This window comes from Scheffersomyces spartinae (assembly GCF_019049425.1).
Source record: "Scheffersomyces spartinae strain ARV_011 chromosome Unknown scaffold_5, whole genome shotgun sequence".
In the NCBI taxonomy this organism is placed as follows: Eukaryota; Fungi; Ascomycota; class Pichiomycetes; order Serinales; family Debaryomycetaceae; genus Lizanozyma; species Lizanozyma spartinae.
Window position 1 is genome coordinate 250,218 of NW_025065052.1, and position 20,019 is coordinate 270,236.

General features: G+C 36.5%; 8 protein-coding genes and 1 non-coding gene across 9 annotated transcripts; 4 read left to right on the plus strand and 5 right to left on the minus strand.

Annotated features, from left to right (window-relative positions):
* Positions 1–45: 45 nt before the first annotated feature.
* KLP8 (uncharacterized protein) lies at positions 46–1,632 on the minus strand (the record flags this gene model as incomplete). Its single annotated transcript, XM_043194738.1, has 1 exon — positions 46–1,632. One exon carries the CDS (start codon positions 1,630–1,632, stop codon positions 46–48), a length of 1,587 nt encoding a protein of 528 aa, XP_043050489.1.
* A 400-nt stretch (positions 1,633–2,032) lies between these two features.
* On the plus strand, positions 2,033–3,502 carry KQ657_004052 (uncharacterized protein; the record flags this gene model as incomplete). The annotated part of the gene is made up of 1 exon (XM_043194739.1): positions 2,033–3,502. The coding sequence occupies one exon, from the start codon at positions 2,033–2,035 to the stop codon at positions 3,500–3,502; it is 1,470 nt and encodes a 489-aa protein (XP_043050490.1).
* Positions 3,503–5,190: 1,688 nt separating this feature from the next.
* On the plus strand, positions 5,191–7,266 carry PTR3 (Ptr3p; the record flags this gene model as incomplete). The annotated part of the gene is made up of 1 exon (XM_043194740.1): positions 5,191–7,266. The coding sequence occupies one exon, from the start codon at positions 5,191–5,193 to the stop codon at positions 7,264–7,266; it is 2,076 nt and encodes a 691-aa protein (XP_043050491.1).
* Positions 7,267–9,512: 2,246 nt separating this feature from the next.
* Positions 9,513–10,409, minus strand: DST1 (transcription elongation factor DST1; the record flags this gene model as incomplete). The annotated part of the gene is made up of 1 exon (XM_043194741.1): positions 9,513–10,409. One exon carries the CDS (start codon positions 10,407–10,409, stop codon positions 9,513–9,515), a length of 897 nt encoding a protein of 298 aa, XP_043050492.1.
* Positions 10,410–10,622: 213 nt separating this feature from the next.
* On the plus strand, positions 10,623–11,327 carry KQ657_004055 (uncharacterized protein; the record flags this gene model as incomplete). Its single annotated transcript, XM_043194742.1, has 1 exon — positions 10,623–11,327. The coding sequence occupies one exon, from the start codon at positions 10,623–10,625 to the stop codon at positions 11,325–11,327; it is 705 nt and encodes a 234-aa protein (XP_043050493.1).
* Positions 11,328–11,467: 140 nt separating this feature from the next.
* Positions 11,468–11,539, plus strand: KQ657_004056. Its single transcript has one exon. It is a non-coding gene; the product is annotated as a tRNA-Glu (tRNA).
* Positions 11,540–11,642: 103 nt separating this feature from the next.
* Positions 11,643–12,821, minus strand: KQ657_004057 (putative serine/threonine-protein phosphatase; the record flags this gene model as incomplete). Its single annotated transcript, XM_043194743.1, has 1 exon — positions 11,643–12,821. The coding sequence occupies one exon, from the start codon at positions 12,819–12,821 to the stop codon at positions 11,643–11,645; it is 1,179 nt and encodes a 392-aa protein (XP_043050494.1).
* Positions 12,822–13,073: 252 nt separating this feature from the next.
* Positions 13,074–15,356, minus strand: GYP7 (Gyp7p; the record flags this gene model as incomplete). The annotated part of the gene is made up of 1 exon (XM_043194744.1): positions 13,074–15,356. The coding sequence occupies one exon, from the start codon at positions 15,354–15,356 to the stop codon at positions 13,074–13,076; it is 2,283 nt and encodes a 760-aa protein (XP_043050495.1).
* A 1,098-nt stretch (positions 15,357–16,454) lies between these two features.
* MTR4 (ATP-dependent RNA helicase) lies at positions 16,455–19,652 on the minus strand (the record flags this gene model as incomplete). Its single annotated transcript, XM_043194745.1, has 1 exon — positions 16,455–19,652. One exon carries the CDS (start codon positions 19,650–19,652, stop codon positions 16,455–16,457), a length of 3,198 nt encoding a protein of 1,065 aa, XP_043050496.1.
* Between the last annotated feature and the right edge of the window lie 367 nt (positions 19,653–20,019).

The window sequence follows — 20,019 nt, forward strand, 5'->3', positions numbered from 1 at the left end:
GTTTCGTATTTGAGATGAGATTGTGTTATCTGCAGGACATTAACATTAAAGTATACGCTTGGGGTCAAATTGGTCCAACGCTTGATTCAAACCTTCCATAGAAGAATCACAATTAGTGTTCAATGAGTTCCAAAGTGATCGTCTCATGTGGATAGATTCTTGTGAAAGTATTTTGAATTCTCCTTCCATGTATTTTATGTAGCTTAAAAGCTCATTGACTTGAGAAGATTTTTGCAGTATCTTCAGTTTCAAATATTTATTTTCAAACTTAACTCGATCCAAATCATGCTCTAAAAATAAGACCATGTTTTCAAACTCTGGATGATGTTGTTGAACAGGAGAGTCTGTGCCGATTTGAGCCAATTTGGAGTTAAGATCATTAATCTCCTTTTTTAAAGAGTCAATAATATCTTGATCATCACCTCTAAGTCTTTCCCAATCTATTGGCTTGGAGTTCAACTTATTGGTGTTGGCTTTCGCTCTGGTTTTGATCTTGGTCACTTGTTTGGCATAATTGAGAGTTTGATACGTTTCTTCAAAGTCAACAGGTGAAATATTGAAAATCATAAAACTCTTGGAGTTCCCCGATAAGTTTTCCTTAAGAATATAAGTTAAAATAGAATCTCGAAATGGTACAAGATTTGGTTTCATCCCTGAATTACTTGAATTGGTTGCAAGAATATTAATACACCGACCTAATACTGTCAAGGACTTGTTTATAAGAGATCCTTCTTTCATTCTATCCTGTTGACCAAAATTCTTTGTTTTATTTAATCTTTCGGAACCAGCCAAATCAACCAATTTGATATTGGAAATAACCTCTTCTTCTGCATCTCCAATGGAGTCAGACGAATCATCAAATCCCAAATCTTCTGACTCACTCCTGTATCTTGTTTGTTTTAATGTAAGTTGTAATATGGCATGAGATCTTGAACTTTTGTCATTCATAGATGTCGCAGCAGTTGATCTATTTTTATTACCTCTATCCAACTGAGATCTAAAGGATTTGAAATCACTAATTTCTATCTCTTTGAGATTTTCAACGTATGGTCCAGAAACAGGATGTTCACGTACTTTACATTTCTTACTAGACCCACTTGCCGTATCTAGCAAATCGTTCACTTGTTCATTATAAATTTCCATATAAGACACTTTCACCTGACAATTGATGCGCTCGCCTATAAGATGTTCCTTTTGGCGGAGAATGTCTCGAACAATAAGAGGAATTAATCCCGGTTGACTGTCATCTCCCATCATTGTGAAAGTCTTTCCGGAACCTGTTTGCCCATAAGTAAGAAGACACACGTTGTACCCTTTGAAAAAGTGTTCTATGATATCTGGACCGGACTTATCGTAAAATTGTAAGTTATTCACGTAGTGTGGATCATTGGCATTAAAGGACCAAATACATTCGTCAAACTCATAGTGCTTGTATTCGTCAATGGATTCGGATTTCACAGTGTTAATATGTTGGGAGTAATACGGCGAGTCTGTAGGAACCAATAAGGAGACGGAAGTAGGGTCGGAATCTGGCATTTGTACTAAAGATTCGGTAATTCCATCGGAAGCCTCTCTAGGAAGTAATGGTCTTACCCTTACTAGGACCTTAATCTTTGTTGTTTGATCATTCATTATAAGGTGGGTTTAAACGGATAAATCTTAGGCAAAGTTAACAATGATGTTTAGACCGGATTAATTAGCTATGGATACGCATTCTTGTTATTAGCTTAATTGATCTTTAAAAGTGTAAACAAACGAAACCAAATCTTCAAACGTTCCAGCTTCGAACCTCGACCGCGTCGTTTTGTTTTATTGTTGAACATGCACCAGCCTCCAATGCTTAAGCTTACGTAAGCAATCTGTGATGAAAACGCCTCCTTTTACATCCAACACAGAAAAGCACCCTCTCCGCACCAATTACCCCCTCTTCTGTAGTCTTATCACCACTGCTAGCTCATTCTTAGGAAAATAATAGTTTATGTCAGATCAACCCTCATCTCATCATCCCCCCACATACCTTCAACGGAATAGTATGCTGTTCGGTGAGATCTTCTATGATTCTGCGGATATAGCAGTTAAAGCATCTGTCACCGATAAAAAGCCCTTAATAGTATTTCTGAGACAAGAAGGGACCACAGGTGATCTTTATATATCCAAGCACTTTGTTAAAAGCAATCAAAAGTTGACCGAAAAGTTTATTGATGAAGTGAAACTCAACTATATTACTCTTAGTTTGATAGAAAATACAAACGATTTCAACTCCTTCAAGCAAATCTTCCCCAATTTAACCGTTCCAAGTATAGTCATCGTGAAAGAGGGTACACTATTGGATGTTATTAATGGTGATTTGTCTGTTGAACGATTTGAAGAAGCTATCAAAATTCATAGGCCAGCTGCTTTCTCACTCCCGAATTTTCTGGCTGCAGCAGATATACCCCAGTCGACTCCAACAACATCGTCATTATCACCATCATCATCCTCATCACCGTCGATATCTGCTTCTCCTGCTTCTGTTCCTGTTCCTGCTCCGTCCTCAGTGTCAGGATCTGTCTCAAACTCAGCTTCAACTAGTTCCAGCTCCACCCCTGAACCAAATCTGTTAAATGATACCCATACTGCAGCAAGACGTAAGCAAGACGTTCTCAGGACTCGAAATCAAGAACGCGATCGATTAAATGCTATAAGACGCCAAATTGAAATGGACCAGAAAGAACGGGCATCTTTACAAAGAGAAAGAGAAGAGTTCAAATCTCAAACAACTAATCTGGGAAAGAGAAGACGACCAAGTAAATCTTATGATGAGTGTATCCTTTCTATTAAGCTTCTTGATGGCTCAACGTTACGTAACGAATTCAGGTCGCTTGATAGTTTGGAAGTTGTACGGAAATGGATAGATGAACAAGAAGAAATTGTGACTCAAGATGAATTTATGCCATCTTTTGCAAAATCTACCGTTCCGCAAATAATTCTGTATACTTTTTTCGCCCCATCATTATCTGGCCATACATTTTCAATGGAACAGGAAAAGGAACTGTTGTTGAGTTTAGAATTATGTCCCAGATCTGCTTTATTTTTAAAGCCAGTCTATGGTCATCCTAATAGTCCTCCACAAGTCCAATCTAGTTCGGCCGTATTGCAAACAGTTAAGAAGTCGTTTTCCCTTTTGGGACATGCCTTATATTCCTTTTTTGATTATGGAGTTGAAGACGCAAGGAATAATGAGCATGAATATAATGAGCGTGATAACGATGAAAATCGAAATGACTTGAAATCTGATAATGAAGAACGTCCCAGTACTCCAGGCCAATTTATTACCATCAAATCTCATCCTTCATCGTCTTCTCTTTACAATCTACGGAGACAGAATTCTAATACTAGTACGTCAATTACACCTAAAGAGTCTGTTAAGAATGAACCTGTTCGTCCTCATAATTTGCACCGGTTGCATTCGTTTAAAGATGAAAATGGATCTGAAGAAGAAGTAGGTTCTCTGGGGAAATAGTTTTGATTCAATTAAAATGTATATTACTGAGTGTATGGTTCTGGTAACCCAAGCTCCTTCAATTTTTATTTAAAAAATACATACATCTTCATTAAAAGAACTATAAACCTATTAATACTCACGAACTACAGAAAACTCATGATCACCACTCACGAGGTATATGTCAGATTAGTTTACCAGTTCGATAACATTTAGTATTTTGGTTCTCGTCTTTAATGAGCTCCAAATGAAGCCCTGGCTAACAATAGAAACACAATACACAACGATAACAAATAACAAACCCCTAAGAAACAGGCGCCGTTCCAGAACATAAAATGGAAACCAGCCTTTTCTGCCATCAGTATAATACCTGCAACAACAATTGCTACACCCCGAGAGGACAGTCTCATGAATTGCGGGATAGCAATGACAACGCAGCCGCTAGATACAAATAAACAAAAGTCCTGAAGTTGAAATGATAGCTTTGGGTGCGACTAATCATAGAGAGTCCCGTGGGACTTCATATCTGTTGAGGCCAATTGAAAAGGTACAAGAAGACCACATGCTGCAATGATATGTTACTTCCGCTGGACGTGGTTCTTACTTCCGCTGGACGCAAGAACCATTCAAAGCACCGCCAAACAAAAAAAGGCCACCCACAGAAACACCAGAATAAAAAAGCTCATATAAAAATGTTTTCTTTGGGTCGTTCTACATTGTGGTAAGTGTGCTTCGGCCTATATCCCACTGCAACCAATGCAAAAATTACCAGAATTGCTCCTCCAACCACATTTATAAAACACTTGAGTATTATTATATCCAGGTCATTATCAAATTCAATACCTTCTTTGATAAAAAAAAATAGTAATACCCCCAACTATTATCTCAGTAGGTGGTCATATCCTCATGCTGGCATTTTTAGGTAGAGTGTACACAACTAGGGTGCCCAAAGAAAATACGGTTAATGCTAGTAGTAATTTTGTTGGACAGTATTTTGCAGCAATGTCTCTTTCAGTGATAGTTCCAGTAAACATCTTGCTATCTAACGATTTCTTCTCTATGATATCGTAAGTTGGCCTTTATAATCTCTTCTCAGTTGAGTTAAAAAAGCCATAAAAGAAATGCTGTACATCGACATCGTTTTATATCTTTTGGTTTAAGTCTTCAGCATAATTCTTAATGAGGAATGAATAGTCCAATTCTAGGTAATGGCTGGAAGATCTAGAGTAGTGTATGTCTTAGTAATTTTGTATGGTGTCTCGTTTTAGGTTGGGCAACTGTCGCAAATGATACAATATACTTAGATTCTTATATTACAACTATATAAGAATCATTAACTAGCTTTCTATAGAGCATATTCTCTATCTTCATAGCCTTATTTCGTTATGCTCTTCCTATAAGTCCACCTCGTAATTTCCTCTATCCACGCTAGCGGAGTCATGAATTATTTCCCGATTTACCAGTACAGGTTTTCTATTGTCCATATGAAGCTTTATCTTTCAAAATAGTAGGTATGCTGGTTATTAATTGGAATTATGTAATCAATTACCTGGATTGGTTCATGTTGGATATAAATCAACAAGCACCTGGATATCATCATACTGTGCTTACGTACTTATCGGTATATGCTTACGTAAGCATTAAAATGAAGCCTTAGTAAAAACACATTCAAGTGTAAGCGTATCCTAACAACACCCTAACCATTAAGGATGGACAAGGTAAAGATAACGGTATTTGAAAACCTTCTACGGCTTCCATATGACTCAGGAAAACCAGTTGAAGATTGTTCGGTGCTAACATGTGGGTGTTTGGTGTCTGAAAGTTATTTTCTACAGTTATTAGACAAGAAATGTCCTACATGTTTGGCCAAAGGTGTTGGTCTCTTAAGTAGCATAGAACCACTACGAGAATTATATCAGGTAGTTCAGAAACTAAATTTCAATGCATCCAGTCGACGCCGAAGGCGGTCGTCATCTAAACGAAGTGAGAAAGGTGCTTTGGTGATTGGTGATGCTCTGAATGAACTCTTTAGAGAGAACACAAAGGCCACCACTACTGATAAGGAAGATTCAGTGGATTTCATGACGCTTTTCTATAAGATTGCTAAAGAAGAGACTAAAGGTTGTGGTGGTGATCCAGGAGGAGGTGAAGAAGAGTTGAAGCACACACAAGTAAATGCAACCAATGACAATGACGAATCTGTTAGTAGACAGAAATCCACAACTTCTATTCATGTGGAAGATTATATGAACCAACTTCAAATACAAAATCCTCACCCCCTTCTGGTGGATCCAGTTTGGGGGACAGATCTTGATTTACTAAGTGAAGAGAAGGAATACAATTTTAGCAAGTGTTTCCCCTTCCATCGGAAGTTCACATCTTATCCCACCCTGCAATCTAAATTTAAACTTAATTTTATTCTGCTGAAGAGTTATAGAATCATAGCGAGTGACATCATCAGTTACTTCCGTAATGGTCAAGAAGTAATGATGTTTGTCTTTTTGACCGAGAAGCGATGGGAGATTTATGAATTCAAATCTGGCGATAGCAAACCAGAAATGGTCTGTTGTGGGAAACTGACTGGTGAATATGGGCCTTCTCCTTCATCTTTAAGACTTTCATCTTCCGAGGGAATCGTTAACAAAAGTGACTTTAATTATCCTGGAGCAGAAGATTCAAGTTTATCGAAACGTTTACAATCTTGGGATCATATCCATTGTAAATTGGCTAGTGATTATTTACTTATATCTGGAAGCAAAGGGGTGCTAAGAGTTTACAATCTCCGTAAAGGTTCAAAGTATCTGGTGGGACAACCCATCTATACTTATGTCACTAATTTCCCCTTAAGATGCATATCAATATCACCAAATCAACAACTATTAGCTTGTGGGATTGTTGCTAGAGAACGACTTTCCGGTAGAGAACAACCATTTATAATATTGCATAAAATGAATTTCACACCTGAAGGGATTTTGAAAACTGTTGAACCAATAACTATAACAGTTCCATATCGAGATCCCATTAAACTCATTTCTTTTAATGCCACTTCAAGCTATATATTATGTTGTACTGCATGGGAATCAAGATACCTAATCATAAAGATAAGAGAGTTTAATGATAACTATAGAAGACCTCGTTTGGTGTGGACAGATTATGCAGGGAAAAGATCAAAGGAAACAAGCAATGATAAGAATGATAATGGGTTGGAGATGACTACAGCTGGTATAACAGATATTCAATTTGGAATTAAACATTCAAACACCATTATTATTACTTCATGCTCAATAAAAAATACGTTCCCAGAAATTGTTCGACTTGAAGGAGCAACGCTTGACTCCGAACGCAAGGGAAGTAGTCATACAGTAGCTGATGTCATTGGAGAACAAGAAAGTACATCCAGCAGACTTGATGAGGTTGAAACTTCATATATTCGATCATCTGAACTGGCACTTAGATTTCCTGAAGTTGGTCCTTTCATTCATAAGCTGGCCATATCACCTCGTGGAGATGGGCTTGTGTTTCTTCGGAACGATGGGAACCTTTATTTGGTATCTACTCCTAATCTTTCTGTACCAGTTACAGGCAATAATAAGAAGATTGTTGTTCTTTTGGGAGAAGTTGCTGGTAGTGATGTTGCAGATGAATGTGCGTCGATTTCATTTAGTGCAGATGGTGGAAAAGTCTATGCTGTTGATCGTAGAGGTATTCTTTACGTTTACGATTTTACAAAGGGTGTTCCTGGTCAAGAGCTTGATGTTGTCAAGTGTAAGATTATCAATGCATAAATTGCCGGTTATTATCGGAACGATTCAAAGAATAAAATCGGCTATTCGCGGCAATAAGAATGTATATAAACTAATCATAAACCTTTAAATGCATAATATTGATTGTAACGGACATGATTTTACAGCCGTAGTGCTAGATCCATAGCATAGCTGTGTTATAGACATACCATCGACATATGCTCTTACGTTTTCTATTACTTTAGATCACATGCTATTGCACTATTGTGATATCATCCTTTCATCACTTGTACTGTGCGATACTATACTACAAAATACTGTACTATACTGTCCTCCTTGCAATCTACTATGCCCCCTGTACTACACTCCTTGTACTATACTATGCCCCATGTACTATACTCCTTGTACTATACTCCCTGTACTATATTACGCCTTATACGACAAACAGTCTACCATCCATATACCGTAAGAAATGCATACGTTCTGTAATTTACGCTAGCCCAGAACTGACATTTGATTACACCAATACTGCATTTAGGTCACGGCATTGAGTCGCAAAAGTGTACATGCCGTTCAAAGGTGTGATGAGATGTGTGGCGTTTGAGACATCAACAAATATATCACTAATATATATCATATTATAGTTACAGTATAGCTACATTATAGATACTATATACTTTTTTTGTATTATATCATGACTAGATCACCTCCTCCAATTGCAGATGATGTCTTGGAACTCATCGGGAACACTCCTCTTATAAGATTGAATAAAATTCCTCAATCATATGGCATCAAGGCTACTGTTTACGCCAAAGTTGAGCTCTTCAATGCCGGTGGTTCTATCAAAGATAGAATTGCTAAGAACATGGTGTTAGAAGCCGAAAAAAAAGGAAGAATCAAGCCAGGTTATACTTTGATTGAACCAACCTCGGGTAATACCGGGATTGGGTTGGCACTTGTTGGTGCCGTTAAAGGTTATAGAACTATCATCACTTTACCTGAGAAGATGTCTAATGAAAAGGTATCTGTTTTAAAGGCCCTTGGTGCAGAGATCATTAGAACTCCTACTGAAGCTGCTTGGGATGCACCTGAATCTCACATTGGTGTTGCGAAGAAGTTAGAGAAGGAAATTCCCAACTCTGTTATTTTGGATCAATACTCTAATGAAGCTAACCCTGATGCTCATTATTATGGTACCGGGTTTGAGATTTGGGATCAAACAAAGGGTAAGGTCACTCATTTAGTAGCTGGTGCTGGTACTGGTGGTACCATCAGTGGTATTTCAAGATATTTAAAGGAACAGAACCCTAACATTAAAGTTACTGGTGCTGATCCTAAGGGGTCAATTTTGGCTCAACCTGAATCTTTAAACAGTTCTGTTGATCCTTATTTGGTTGAAGGTATTGGATACGATTTCATACCTGATGTATTAAATAGAAAATATGTTGATGATTGGATTAAAACTGATGATGCTGAATCGTTTAAATTGTCTAGAAGAATCATTAGTGACGAAGGTATTTTGGTAGGCGGTTCTTCAGGTTCTGCATTACAAGCAGCTTTACAAATTGCTAAAGATTTAACTGAGGAAGATGTTGTGGTTGTTGTATTCCCTGATTCCATTAGATCTTACTTATCCAAATTTGCTGATGATGAATGGATGAAGACTAATGGATTTGAAGTCGAAGAAACTGGTGCATCTTCTTCAAGTAAAAGTGATGACTTTTTATCCTCTAAAACTATTGCTGATTTGGTAGCAAATAAGCCTCCAGTGGTTACTGTCTCATTGGCTGATACTGTTGAAAAAACATTTGATTTATTACAATCAAATGGGTTTGATCAATTGCCAGTTTTGAGTAATTCTGGTAACTTAATTGGGTTAGTTACATTATCAACTATCTTGAAGTCATTATCAACTAAAAAGGTTCAATTAACCAATTCTATTAGATCAATTATTATTGACTTTAGAAAGTTGGCAGATTTTGAAAAATCGTTTGATATTACAAAGGAGTCAGGTTTCACAAAGAAGCACTATCAACCAATCACTTTGAACACTTCATTATCATCATTGAATAAATTCTTTGAAACCCATTCGAATGCTATTATCACCGATTCAGATTTAAAGCCAATTCAAATTGTTACCAAGGTTGATTTAATTTCTTTCTTAGCAAAGAATTCTTCCATTTAATTATAATACAAATATACTTATATATGTACAATATATATATATATGTTGATGGAGCATGCTGAAATATACGCGCATCTGTACTCAAATATACAGTTTCCACCAGTTACGAAAACTTCCATCTGTTACCACAGTTCTCACATGTACAAAAAGTAGTTAAAGGTTCATCCGCAGATCTGGTTTGCATTTGATAATAACTAACCTTCTTATGTTTACATTTGCCACAAGTAAATCTATCAGTGACAGCTCTCTTTTCTGTTGCACCTTGAGCATCAAATAAGTTTTGTTTATGTAATTTTTCAATTTCTTTCTTTAAAGCTTCCGGTGCCATTTCATTTGGAGTCATTTTAACAAAAGCTGGAGGCATAATTTTCCCAGTTAAAATTCTATCTCTTAATTCTGGATTCTTTTTATTTCTTAAATTCATAGTAAATGATCTTAATTTGTTTCTATAATTATCATTAACTGATGAATATTCACCTTTAAACACTTCAGATTCAATTTCTCTTGCCTTCTTCAAAATTAGATCCGATGGGTCACTTCTTTCAATGGCTAAAGCTGTGTATAATGCACCCACAGATGCATTTCTAGTAGGATTATCGTATAAACTAGTATTTATACCATCAATTTTAGGGTTTCTAGGTCCCATTTTAGCATTATTGGTATTATTGGTATTGTTATTACTACTACTACTGGGGTTACCCGCACCAGACTTCTTAGAATCAGTAGATGATGATGCTGCTGCTTCCTCTTTCTTCTTCTTATTCCTTTCATTCTGAACTACTTCTCTCCAGCCTTTGATCATCTTTTTAACCAATGATCTAATCTCTAAATTACTGGTGCTATTAAGCTTATTAACTGCCATACCAACTTTGGTCTCTCTCAATAAACTTTCAGTAGGCTTAACTCCATCGTTTAAAATGTTCAAGAGCTTGAGAATCGTGGCGTCATCGGAAGTCTTCTCCAAATTCGAAATGATAGTAAGGATTTCTTTGGCATCCATGGTAAATGATGTAAGGGAATAAAATAAACCTCAGAGATTTTGATTAAAATGTTTTAGTTTTTAAGTTTGTATTGGATTTTTATCAAGTCACGTGATCAAAAATTGAAAATTAAAGAGGCAATAATAAAGTTTGTATCAAGAATACTCAGCATTATCAAGTACTGCTATCAGGTTGTTCTTGTGAGGTTATTGCTGCTTAGAATAATACCAACTATGGAGGAAAATCAAAGTGTATACATTGGGAATATACCCTTTGACTACACTGAAGAAAGAGTAGCAGAAATTGCCAAAACGGTTGGCCCAGTTGCAGATTTAAAGTTACTTTTCGATAATATCACCGGTAAATCAAAAGGCTATGCATTTGTTCGATATGTTGATTACGAAACAGCTTCTAGTGCTGTAAGAAATTTGAATAACTTTGTTATTGGGAATCGAAATTTAAAGTGCTCCTTTTCAAATGATGCAAAGATGAGTTTTGCTAATGAACCAACTGAAAGATTACCTGCTCTTCCATTAGGAATACAGTTACATCCTCAACAGAATCCCTTACAAACCATAACTCAATCTGTAACATCAATAGATTCTACAAGTGCTGAGAATATTTTAAAGGAAGCCAAGCATTTGAGCATTGAGAACCCCCAGTTAATGGTACTTTTATTAGACAGATATCCACAACTTTCACATGCTTTAGTGGAATTAGGGGTGATTTTAAAAGAAATAGATCCAGATACCGTCAACTACACTTTAAATAATAGAGTTCCGGATTTAAGAAACTTATCACCAGAACATGTTCGTTTGCTTCGACAAGTTAAAGAAATTCCAGTCTCAGATTTGAAACTGTTAGATAAAAATAAACAACAAGCAATTGAAAAAATGAAAAAGGAATTAGATTACGGGTTATATGGTGATATTATATAATAAACAATATAGTTAATAGAATAAAACAATGGTAAATGTTTGATAAAATTTATGTGAGGCTAATCTTAAGGTCACGTTAGTCAAAGATCGTGGTTCTGATATAATTATGTTTTAGTCGCAAGTATTTTAGCACAATAAAATCCGATATAGTGTAACGGCTAGCACGGTTCGCTTTCACCGAGCAGACCCGGGTTCGACTCCCGGTATCGGAATTATTTGTTTTTATTTTTGCAACTGTTTTATTCAAGCTTAAATCTCTACTGAATGTATAATAAATAATGAGTGTATTAAATAAGTGGTAATAATAAAATATATCTAACAATTGACATGGACTGGTCTCTCGGCATAGTGAATAACCCCAGTTGGAGTTTTCTGTAACCAAATCATCATGGCAGTCAATTTTTCACCACGATCACAACCTGTATCTATTCCTTTGGTGTATTTCTTTAAGTTAAGGCCCCTCCTGGCATCATGGCCATAGTAAACCACATTCTTATTAGGTAAGTTTTTCTTATTATAGTATTTTGACCAAGAAATAGAATGCTTTTCATGAGGATCACTGGTTGTCTCATTAAAGAATGGACCAACATAAGATCTCATTTCTAAAGTATCTTCTGGAATTTGATCTTCTAATGATAAGTCCCATCTAATACCAGCATGGACTGCAATTCCTGGTGCAGATTTGATTCCACCAAAATTACTCCATTTGTGTAAAGGAACTTCACCTAATTTCAACATAAGTGGGCAATGGTTGATATATTGTATATGTTTAGGTTGCAATTTCTTAGCCAATAAGAACTCTGGATCGGAATTAAAGCTATCCTTGATGGTAAATCTGGAAGAACTATGGCTAGAATTATCAGTAAATTTTGGTACTGTCAAATGATGGAATAAAGCATAATTTTGTAGCACAGCATATTCATGGTTCCCAATAATACAACCGAGATTATTATTAATAGCAAAATCTAAAACTTGAAGAGAATCAGGTCCTTTACTGATGAAATCACCAAGCATAATAATATGGTCTGATTTACTATTATATTTGAGTTTCCTAAGCAACTTTCTAAAGGCAAGGTAATGACCATGGATATCACCAATTAAAATGATTCTTTCCACTACTTTCTTACTAGAGGTACCAATGGTATCGATGTCGCCTTTTTCATCCGATTCTTCATTATCAAGATCGTCATCACCTCCTTCATAGTCATAAGGTGCATCCAACCCCAATTGCTTGATTCTAGGATCTTCTAATGGAGATAAAGTCGCATTGAGCTCTCCAACCTTCACTATATCCGATAACTCAGATGCTTCAGGAATATAATAACTTGGAATAAGCACCACAAAGAGATAAAGTATCCCAATAGTGAAAACGCCACCTACAATTCCTATGATCCATTTAACCTTATTACTCAAGGTGAACTCTTCAAACTCCGCATACTCTTCATCCATATAGTTATTCTGGACATTTTGGTCCTTTAATAGCCGCTCACTCATCGTTTTATGTTCTAAGAGAGAGTAAAAGAAAGTACTACTAATATATTTATCGTGTATATTGAGGGTTCCACGTTCCGTAATGTAGTTGCCATTTTGGGGATATTAAGAAATGGAGTCCGGGTAACCCCACTTCCAAATATGGCAATTACCAGCCGTGCACAGATGACTATGTATAAACTTACTTGGTGCATAATTATAGCCACCATTGTTCATTAATTCATCATATGATAATAATATAAACTATCTTGTCGTTCACCCACCACCTACTCCTTCAGGTCTTTCAACTTCTTTCTGGATAATTGGTTCCTTGTTCAATAATTGCCTAAGTTCATGATCAACATTAACCACATTGTCAAACTTACCTGATGATCTTGCAATGGAGTTTTCTCTATCAATAATATCAATCATTCTTTTAAACTTCAAGAATAAAAGTTCACTTCTGATTAATAAAGGATCCAAATGCATCTTCATTGATAAATCATTCATATACTTCAATACTTCATCAAATTGTTGCAAATTTTGAATAATTATCCGTTCATTGGCACTAAGAACAGCCAACGCAACAAATAAATGAAATTGACTGGAGTAACAATTGGTGAAAAGGGTTTCCCAAAGATGGAATACATCATTCCATTCAAACTCTCTTTTAAACCAAACTAACAACATTCTGAAAAAGAAAAAGAGGTCAACAGATTGGCACTTTTCCAAATGCTTGTATAATTTTGGCAACATAAATTGTAAAAGCTTATTAAGAGTAAGCATTTGTTTCTTCATACCTGATTGATCTCGAACAAAGTTTCTTTCCATTATTTCCATAAATTTGGAAAATGTCCAAAATGTGAGCACTTCATCCTGATAAATAAAGTATAATGGAGAAATTAAATCAGACATTCCTTGAACATAACCTAAATTCACATTGTATTCATTATAAGTAAGTAAAATTTCCCGAACGTTGAAAAGATGGGGGTTTCTAATATTAGAAAGATTAAATTCATCTTCTTCATTTTCTTCTGGTTCACTTGCTTCATCTGGAGTTTCTGGTGATGATTCTCTTTCATTCGAATTGTTGGCATTTTCACCTGTACTTGTTGTTGATGTTCTTTTGGTCTTCTTATTCTGGAAGATTTCAATATTTCTATCAGTTCTATGGATATCTTTTTCAATTCTATGCTTTTGGTCCATCCAAAACTCAGTAGATCTCTTTTCAGTATCTTCCACCCATTTTAATTTATAATCAGAATATGCAGTTTCATAGCTAGCATATAATTCTTCTCTTTCCTTTGCTGAAGTATCCCAAGAATAAACTCCTAGTAAAAATAACCAAGCCTCCTTTCTAACTTCAGGTTCTAGTCCTCCATGGAATATTTTGCTCTTAATCTCATTGGCAGTAATATTAAGTCTTCCTGAATAGTCAAAAAACGATTTCCATTCAGTTAACCCAATTGGATCTCTTCTAGAAGTTTTATTGATTTCTTCTTCAGTTAAATATTCATCTGATCCCAATTCCTTATTAATTTGATTATAAATATCATCTTCAAGCATGTATTTTTTCAGACTTTCTTCTGCTTCTTCCTTAACTTGTTGAGCCCATTTTGCTAAATAAATTCGAGCACTATCAAAGTCATCGCCAATTTTTTTAACTTCTGGCTTACTCATCAATTGCTTTAATGGAACAGGTGCATGTTCATCAACCAAATCCACAACTTGGTTCTTAGTTTGAGCTCCCAACGTAGCCACGGTTTCCAAGACCCTCCATTTGGCATTATTTAAAAATTTACCAATATTAGGCATCTTGAAATCAATTGGTTTAGTTGCAGCTTCAGATGAGGAGTCGCCACCAATGGAAGATTTACGTCTATTGTTGGCGAAATTCCGTAAATCATCTTCATCCGGGTTAATTAACAATACTGAAGTCTCAACAGTTGATTTGACTACTCTGATAAACTTCAGTAAAACTTTGATAAAATCGTCTCCACCCCAATACAAGTCACCAGATGAATTAAAAGGATCAAATCGTTGGTTACGGATCTTTTGTTCCTTCAATGTAGAGGCTGATTCATTATCATGAAAGAATAATATAGGGAGCTTTTCACCATCTTTAGTGTTGATAACTAACGATCCATGCCAAAACCCAGAGGATGGCTTTCTAACTTGAATGGAGAATACGAATGATAAGGGTATACTAAACGAATAGCCAACCAATATAGATACTGGAGGTTTGGTAACAATGTGATCCTCTCTTTTCTTTGAAGCAACAGCATTTGCCAGTCTCTTGCCGCTAATTTGTAAAGCCTCTAAATCCACCTCCAATTCATGAAGATCAACATTGTTATAAATCTTGATTTCTTCCTTAGACAATTGGTTCTCGGCACTGAACGATAAGAGGATATCGTTATTGGTTGCCAATGGACCTCGAGATAGACTTAGGAAACCACAAATGTTATCCTTTTTGGATGGCGTAGGGTGCAAATACACTTTGGATTTAACATAAAGAAGCTCCACTTCTCCTGCTCGAAGCAGTCTTTCCTTAACCATACTGTATGTATACGACCTGTAATAATAGTACCTGTATTAATAGTACCTGTAGTATATATTTGCGGGTACCAAAAGGTTTATATAGTGGTTCAATAAGGAGATTGCGAAAGGGGATGGGATTTTCAGGGTCATCAAATCTGGGGCAGTGCTTCAATTTAAAGGTAGCAACTTTGGGTCATTGTGTCAATACACTTGTGATATTACATTTGGCATTAGTATTATACATAGCATTAGTAGTAGTATGGATACACTATGAAATTTACCATTTTGCAGGTTTACGTTAGTATATATATATTGTAGTATAGCACGGGACACCTGTACGCGTTATAAAAACTTAGAGTGCTTTTGTATAATGAACGTATGTTGTAGTGGTATTTTATTGTGGTTATAGTACTGTTCATATTTGCATCAAACAATTGGCTGTCAACCGCTACACTTGCCCTTCACCAATACATTCAGGGTACCTGTAACTGCTATACACGACACAGAGATTCATTCAAAGTTATCGAAAGTGATGTAGTAAAATGCCTTGCCGGATCAAACAACTCATATATTTAGACCAAAGGCATAAAGCCAGTGCCTTTACCTCTTAATATGGTTAAACTGACATTGTACAAATACTAGTAGTATATCTATAATCATAAGCTGTGACGGCTATACGCCATAGCCTTGGGTAACTGTGATATGTATGGAACAAATGCAAGTATTGTTTTACGAACTACCAATAGCCACATACATATATACGAAAATTAGCCAATGCGCTCAATGCAGGTATACGAATGTAGTATAATCTGGCACTGTATTATCTGGAATTTAATTAATGTAGGGCTTCTTTGATTGGTCTACTCAAATCATATACCATACTTTGTTACATCAGAGCATTTAACAATAGCGTTTGGAGATACATAAAATTAGAGCTGTCACTCAATATGGAAGGGCTCCATGCGGCATTTCCACTGCTGCAAAATTACGAGGTTAAGCTCTTCATCTTAAAAGTCATTAACAATAACTTTAACCATACATTCGTATTTCCTCTTCCTATTAAAACTACTTTTGTCGTAATAATTACTCTTTATGTTACAAATCTAACGGCTCTCTTTAAAGATACAACGAACCTGCAGAAACGATATCTCTGTGAACAAGCTCAGTTGCCTTCTCCATCTTCTCTTCAAGTGCTGCATTCCCAATAGTCTTAGCAGCCACAATCATTTGTCTAAGCATCTCCTCAAGTCTCTTGAACATCCGAATTAATGACCCTTCATAAACATCGGTCATCTTGCAAATCTGGGTGAAAGATGCTCCCTTACACCAAGCATAAGTAACTTCCATCAACTCGGGTCTAAAAGATTCAATATAATCCTTTTCCACAATATCAATCTTGCTCTCACGGTAGACCTTGGCAATCTTAGATGCCATATCTTGCATAGATTTCAAAGGTTCAGCCAACTCAGGCTTCAACCGAGGTACTTCCTTAGCACGTTCTTGGAAGACAAAGCATGACAATAATGCAGCACATTGTTCAGCACTAAGATCATTAAACGTACCGTTGAAAATTAATTCTGTCAATAAAACTTCATCCCCAGTACTGATATCACAAGCTACTCTTCCCTTCAACTCAATAACGTCATCGGTTGTGACGAACCCCAATCTTCTTAAAACCCTCTTTCTATGTCTCAAATCTTCCAATTGAATAACGGCTTGAGTTTCCAAAATCTTATCCTTCAATGTCTTAATCTTATCTTCAACCATGACCTTACTTTCATACTTCTTGTAAAGCTCTTCAAGTCTAACAGAGCCATGCAAGGGGTTGCCCACAAGTTTGGACTCCAAAATGTCGATCTTTCTCAACAACAACTTAAAGTCATCGTCATCTATCTTCATACTTTCCACAGGGTCCATTAAGGGGATGCCATCAGGTAATCTTTTTGGTAACTCCTTCATGGTTTTCAACAAGGTTTTCTTTGCAGAAGAACTCTTTAATTCATCTGGAACCTTCAATCTCACGCTACTGATCTTTTCTATAGAATTCAAAGTGATAGGAATGTACTCAGCTCTGGCCTTTTCGCCCTCTTGGGCTGGTCTGATACCTTCAGGGAACACAGGGTTAAATTGTTTGATCAAATTCACTGGTGAGTCTACAAACATGGTGTAGACAAACACAGTTATAACATAAGATTCATGATCTGTGTATGCTTGAGTAGGGTTTCTTTTGTTATGTCTTCTGGTAACACCTGTAACCATACCCCAACCATAATCAAACTCACCAATTTTGATTTTAATAACTCTACCGGCTTGTAGGAAGGGGAGAATATGACCAGGATGGGTAACCACTTGTCTAACGTCTTCTTGGAATTTGGTCAATTGTTTCTTTAACTCGTAGTACTCCTTGACGGTTTGTTCATCATCCACTTGAATTAGTCCTTTGGAATCAGTGAGTTTCTTCAATTCTTGCTCCATTTGAGGAACAGATGAAGCATTTTGAAATTGGAAGAAAGAATTTTCCAACATAAATTCTGGCGAAATACCTTCAACTCTCATCAAATTCAATATCATATTGTAACCCAAATGGAATGCAGAATCCAAACGATCTGCTTGACCTTTAACCATCCCTTTGGCAACTTGAGGTTCCATTTTCTCATCGATCATCATGATAACGATACCACGATCATCTAATCCACGACGACCAGCTCTTCCAGACATTTGAATATATTCCCCACCAGACACCCATCTGAATCCTACACCATCCCATTTACGAACAGAGGTAAACACAACAGTTTTGGCAGGCATATTCAACCCAATAGAAAAGGTTTCTGTAGCAAATAATACCTTCAATAACCCTTCTTGGAATAAGATTTCAATGATTTCCTTTAATATTGGCAACAACCCAGAATGATGTATACCTATACCTCTTCTTAATAAAGGTAAAATATTCTTGATTTGGGGTAACTCTCTATCAGCTTCAGGCAATAGGTTAATGGCATTATGAAAGATTTTGGTTAAAGCATCTCTCTCTTCGTCAGTATTGAAATCCAATTTAGACATTTTCAAAGCCAATGCTTCACAATCTCTTTTGGAAAACGAAAAAACAATAACCGGATTGTATCTCTTCATATAAATCATCTTAACAATCTTATAGATATCTGCCTTACCATCTTTATTACCTCCTTTATAGGTTTGACCCTTCTTACCTCTAGAATCGGCACTACTGGAATCATCTCCAATATTGTCACTTATAGAGGCCATGGCTTTTTGGAAGTTCTCTTCTCTGAAAGTACCCTTTTCATCAACCACCAAATGAATACCATCACCTCCTGTAGGGAACAAATAGTGTTGTAAAGGAGTAGGACGGAAATCGGTATAAACAACATGACAAGGTTGATTATGAATCTTGACAATCCATTCTGCAAACTCCATGGCATTAGGAATAGTAGCAGAAAGAAAAACATAATGAACCTTATCAGGTAATAATATAATGGTTTCTTCCCACACTACACCACGAGACTTATCTCTCATGTAATGGACTTCGTCAAAGATGACCCAAGCAACTTCTCTCATGACTTCCGAACCTCGGTATAACATACTTCTAAGAATTTCAGTGGTCATGACCAAACACCCAGCATCAGGGTTAATGGTAACGTCACCGGTCATTAAACCCACATCTTTAAACTCTGCCAATAACTCTCTATATTTCTGGTTACTCAAAGCCTTGATAGGAGAAGTATAAATGACTCTTTGTTTCTCCTTAAGAGATTGAGCAATTGCATATTCAGCAACCACTGTCTTACCAGCTGATGTATGAGCTGACACTAACACTGATTCATTTCTATCAATACACGAGATAGCTGTATCTTGAAACGGATCTAACACGAACGGATATGTCCGAGCTTCATTCTCCCTCTTGTGTTCTCCAATTGGGACATATGGATAATCCGGAGGAATGGCCACTTGATGTCTAACCTGATGTCTCAATTGTAATTGACCCTTTCCCTCACTTGCAACAGAGGCAGCCATCAACCCATCTGAGGCAGCAACTTCTCTGGAAGCTTCTACAAGAGTAGCATCTGACACAACTGCCTTAATCTCTTGTTTAGTGGGGACCAGAGCCTGATTGGTTGTTGTCGGCTTCTTCTTCCTCTTGGTGTTGTTCTTGTCCTTTTGAGAAGCTTCTACTTGTGTTTCTTCCTGTTGATCCTCGGCTCTTCTCTTTTTATTTGTGGAGCCCTCCACTTCTACTAATGGTGGGGGCGCATCCACTGGTGTCTCGTTAAAGACACTAAACAAATCCTCTTCGTCCATTTTGGGTAAATAGGTTGTTAATAAGTAGAAGAAAACCACATCTCATCTCTTGATGTTTGTTACTTCAATTTGTGTACATGAAAAACTCTGGTGACACAAAATCAAAAATTGGATGGTCCTCCATCGTCAAGGTTTAATAATTACAGATTCTTGCACCCGTAACACTGATCACAAGCTGGGGACAGGATCGTTCGTGATCTATAACTTCGGAAACTGAACGATTGTATTGCAATTCCACTGTGTTAATCTCCTGGCTATTTCAAATATAGTTAACTCTTAATTGTTAATCAGAAATTAACTCAGAAACTTGTGGTACACAAGGAGATGTCTGGTTATGGATTTTTCAATAGTACACTATTGCAGAAGC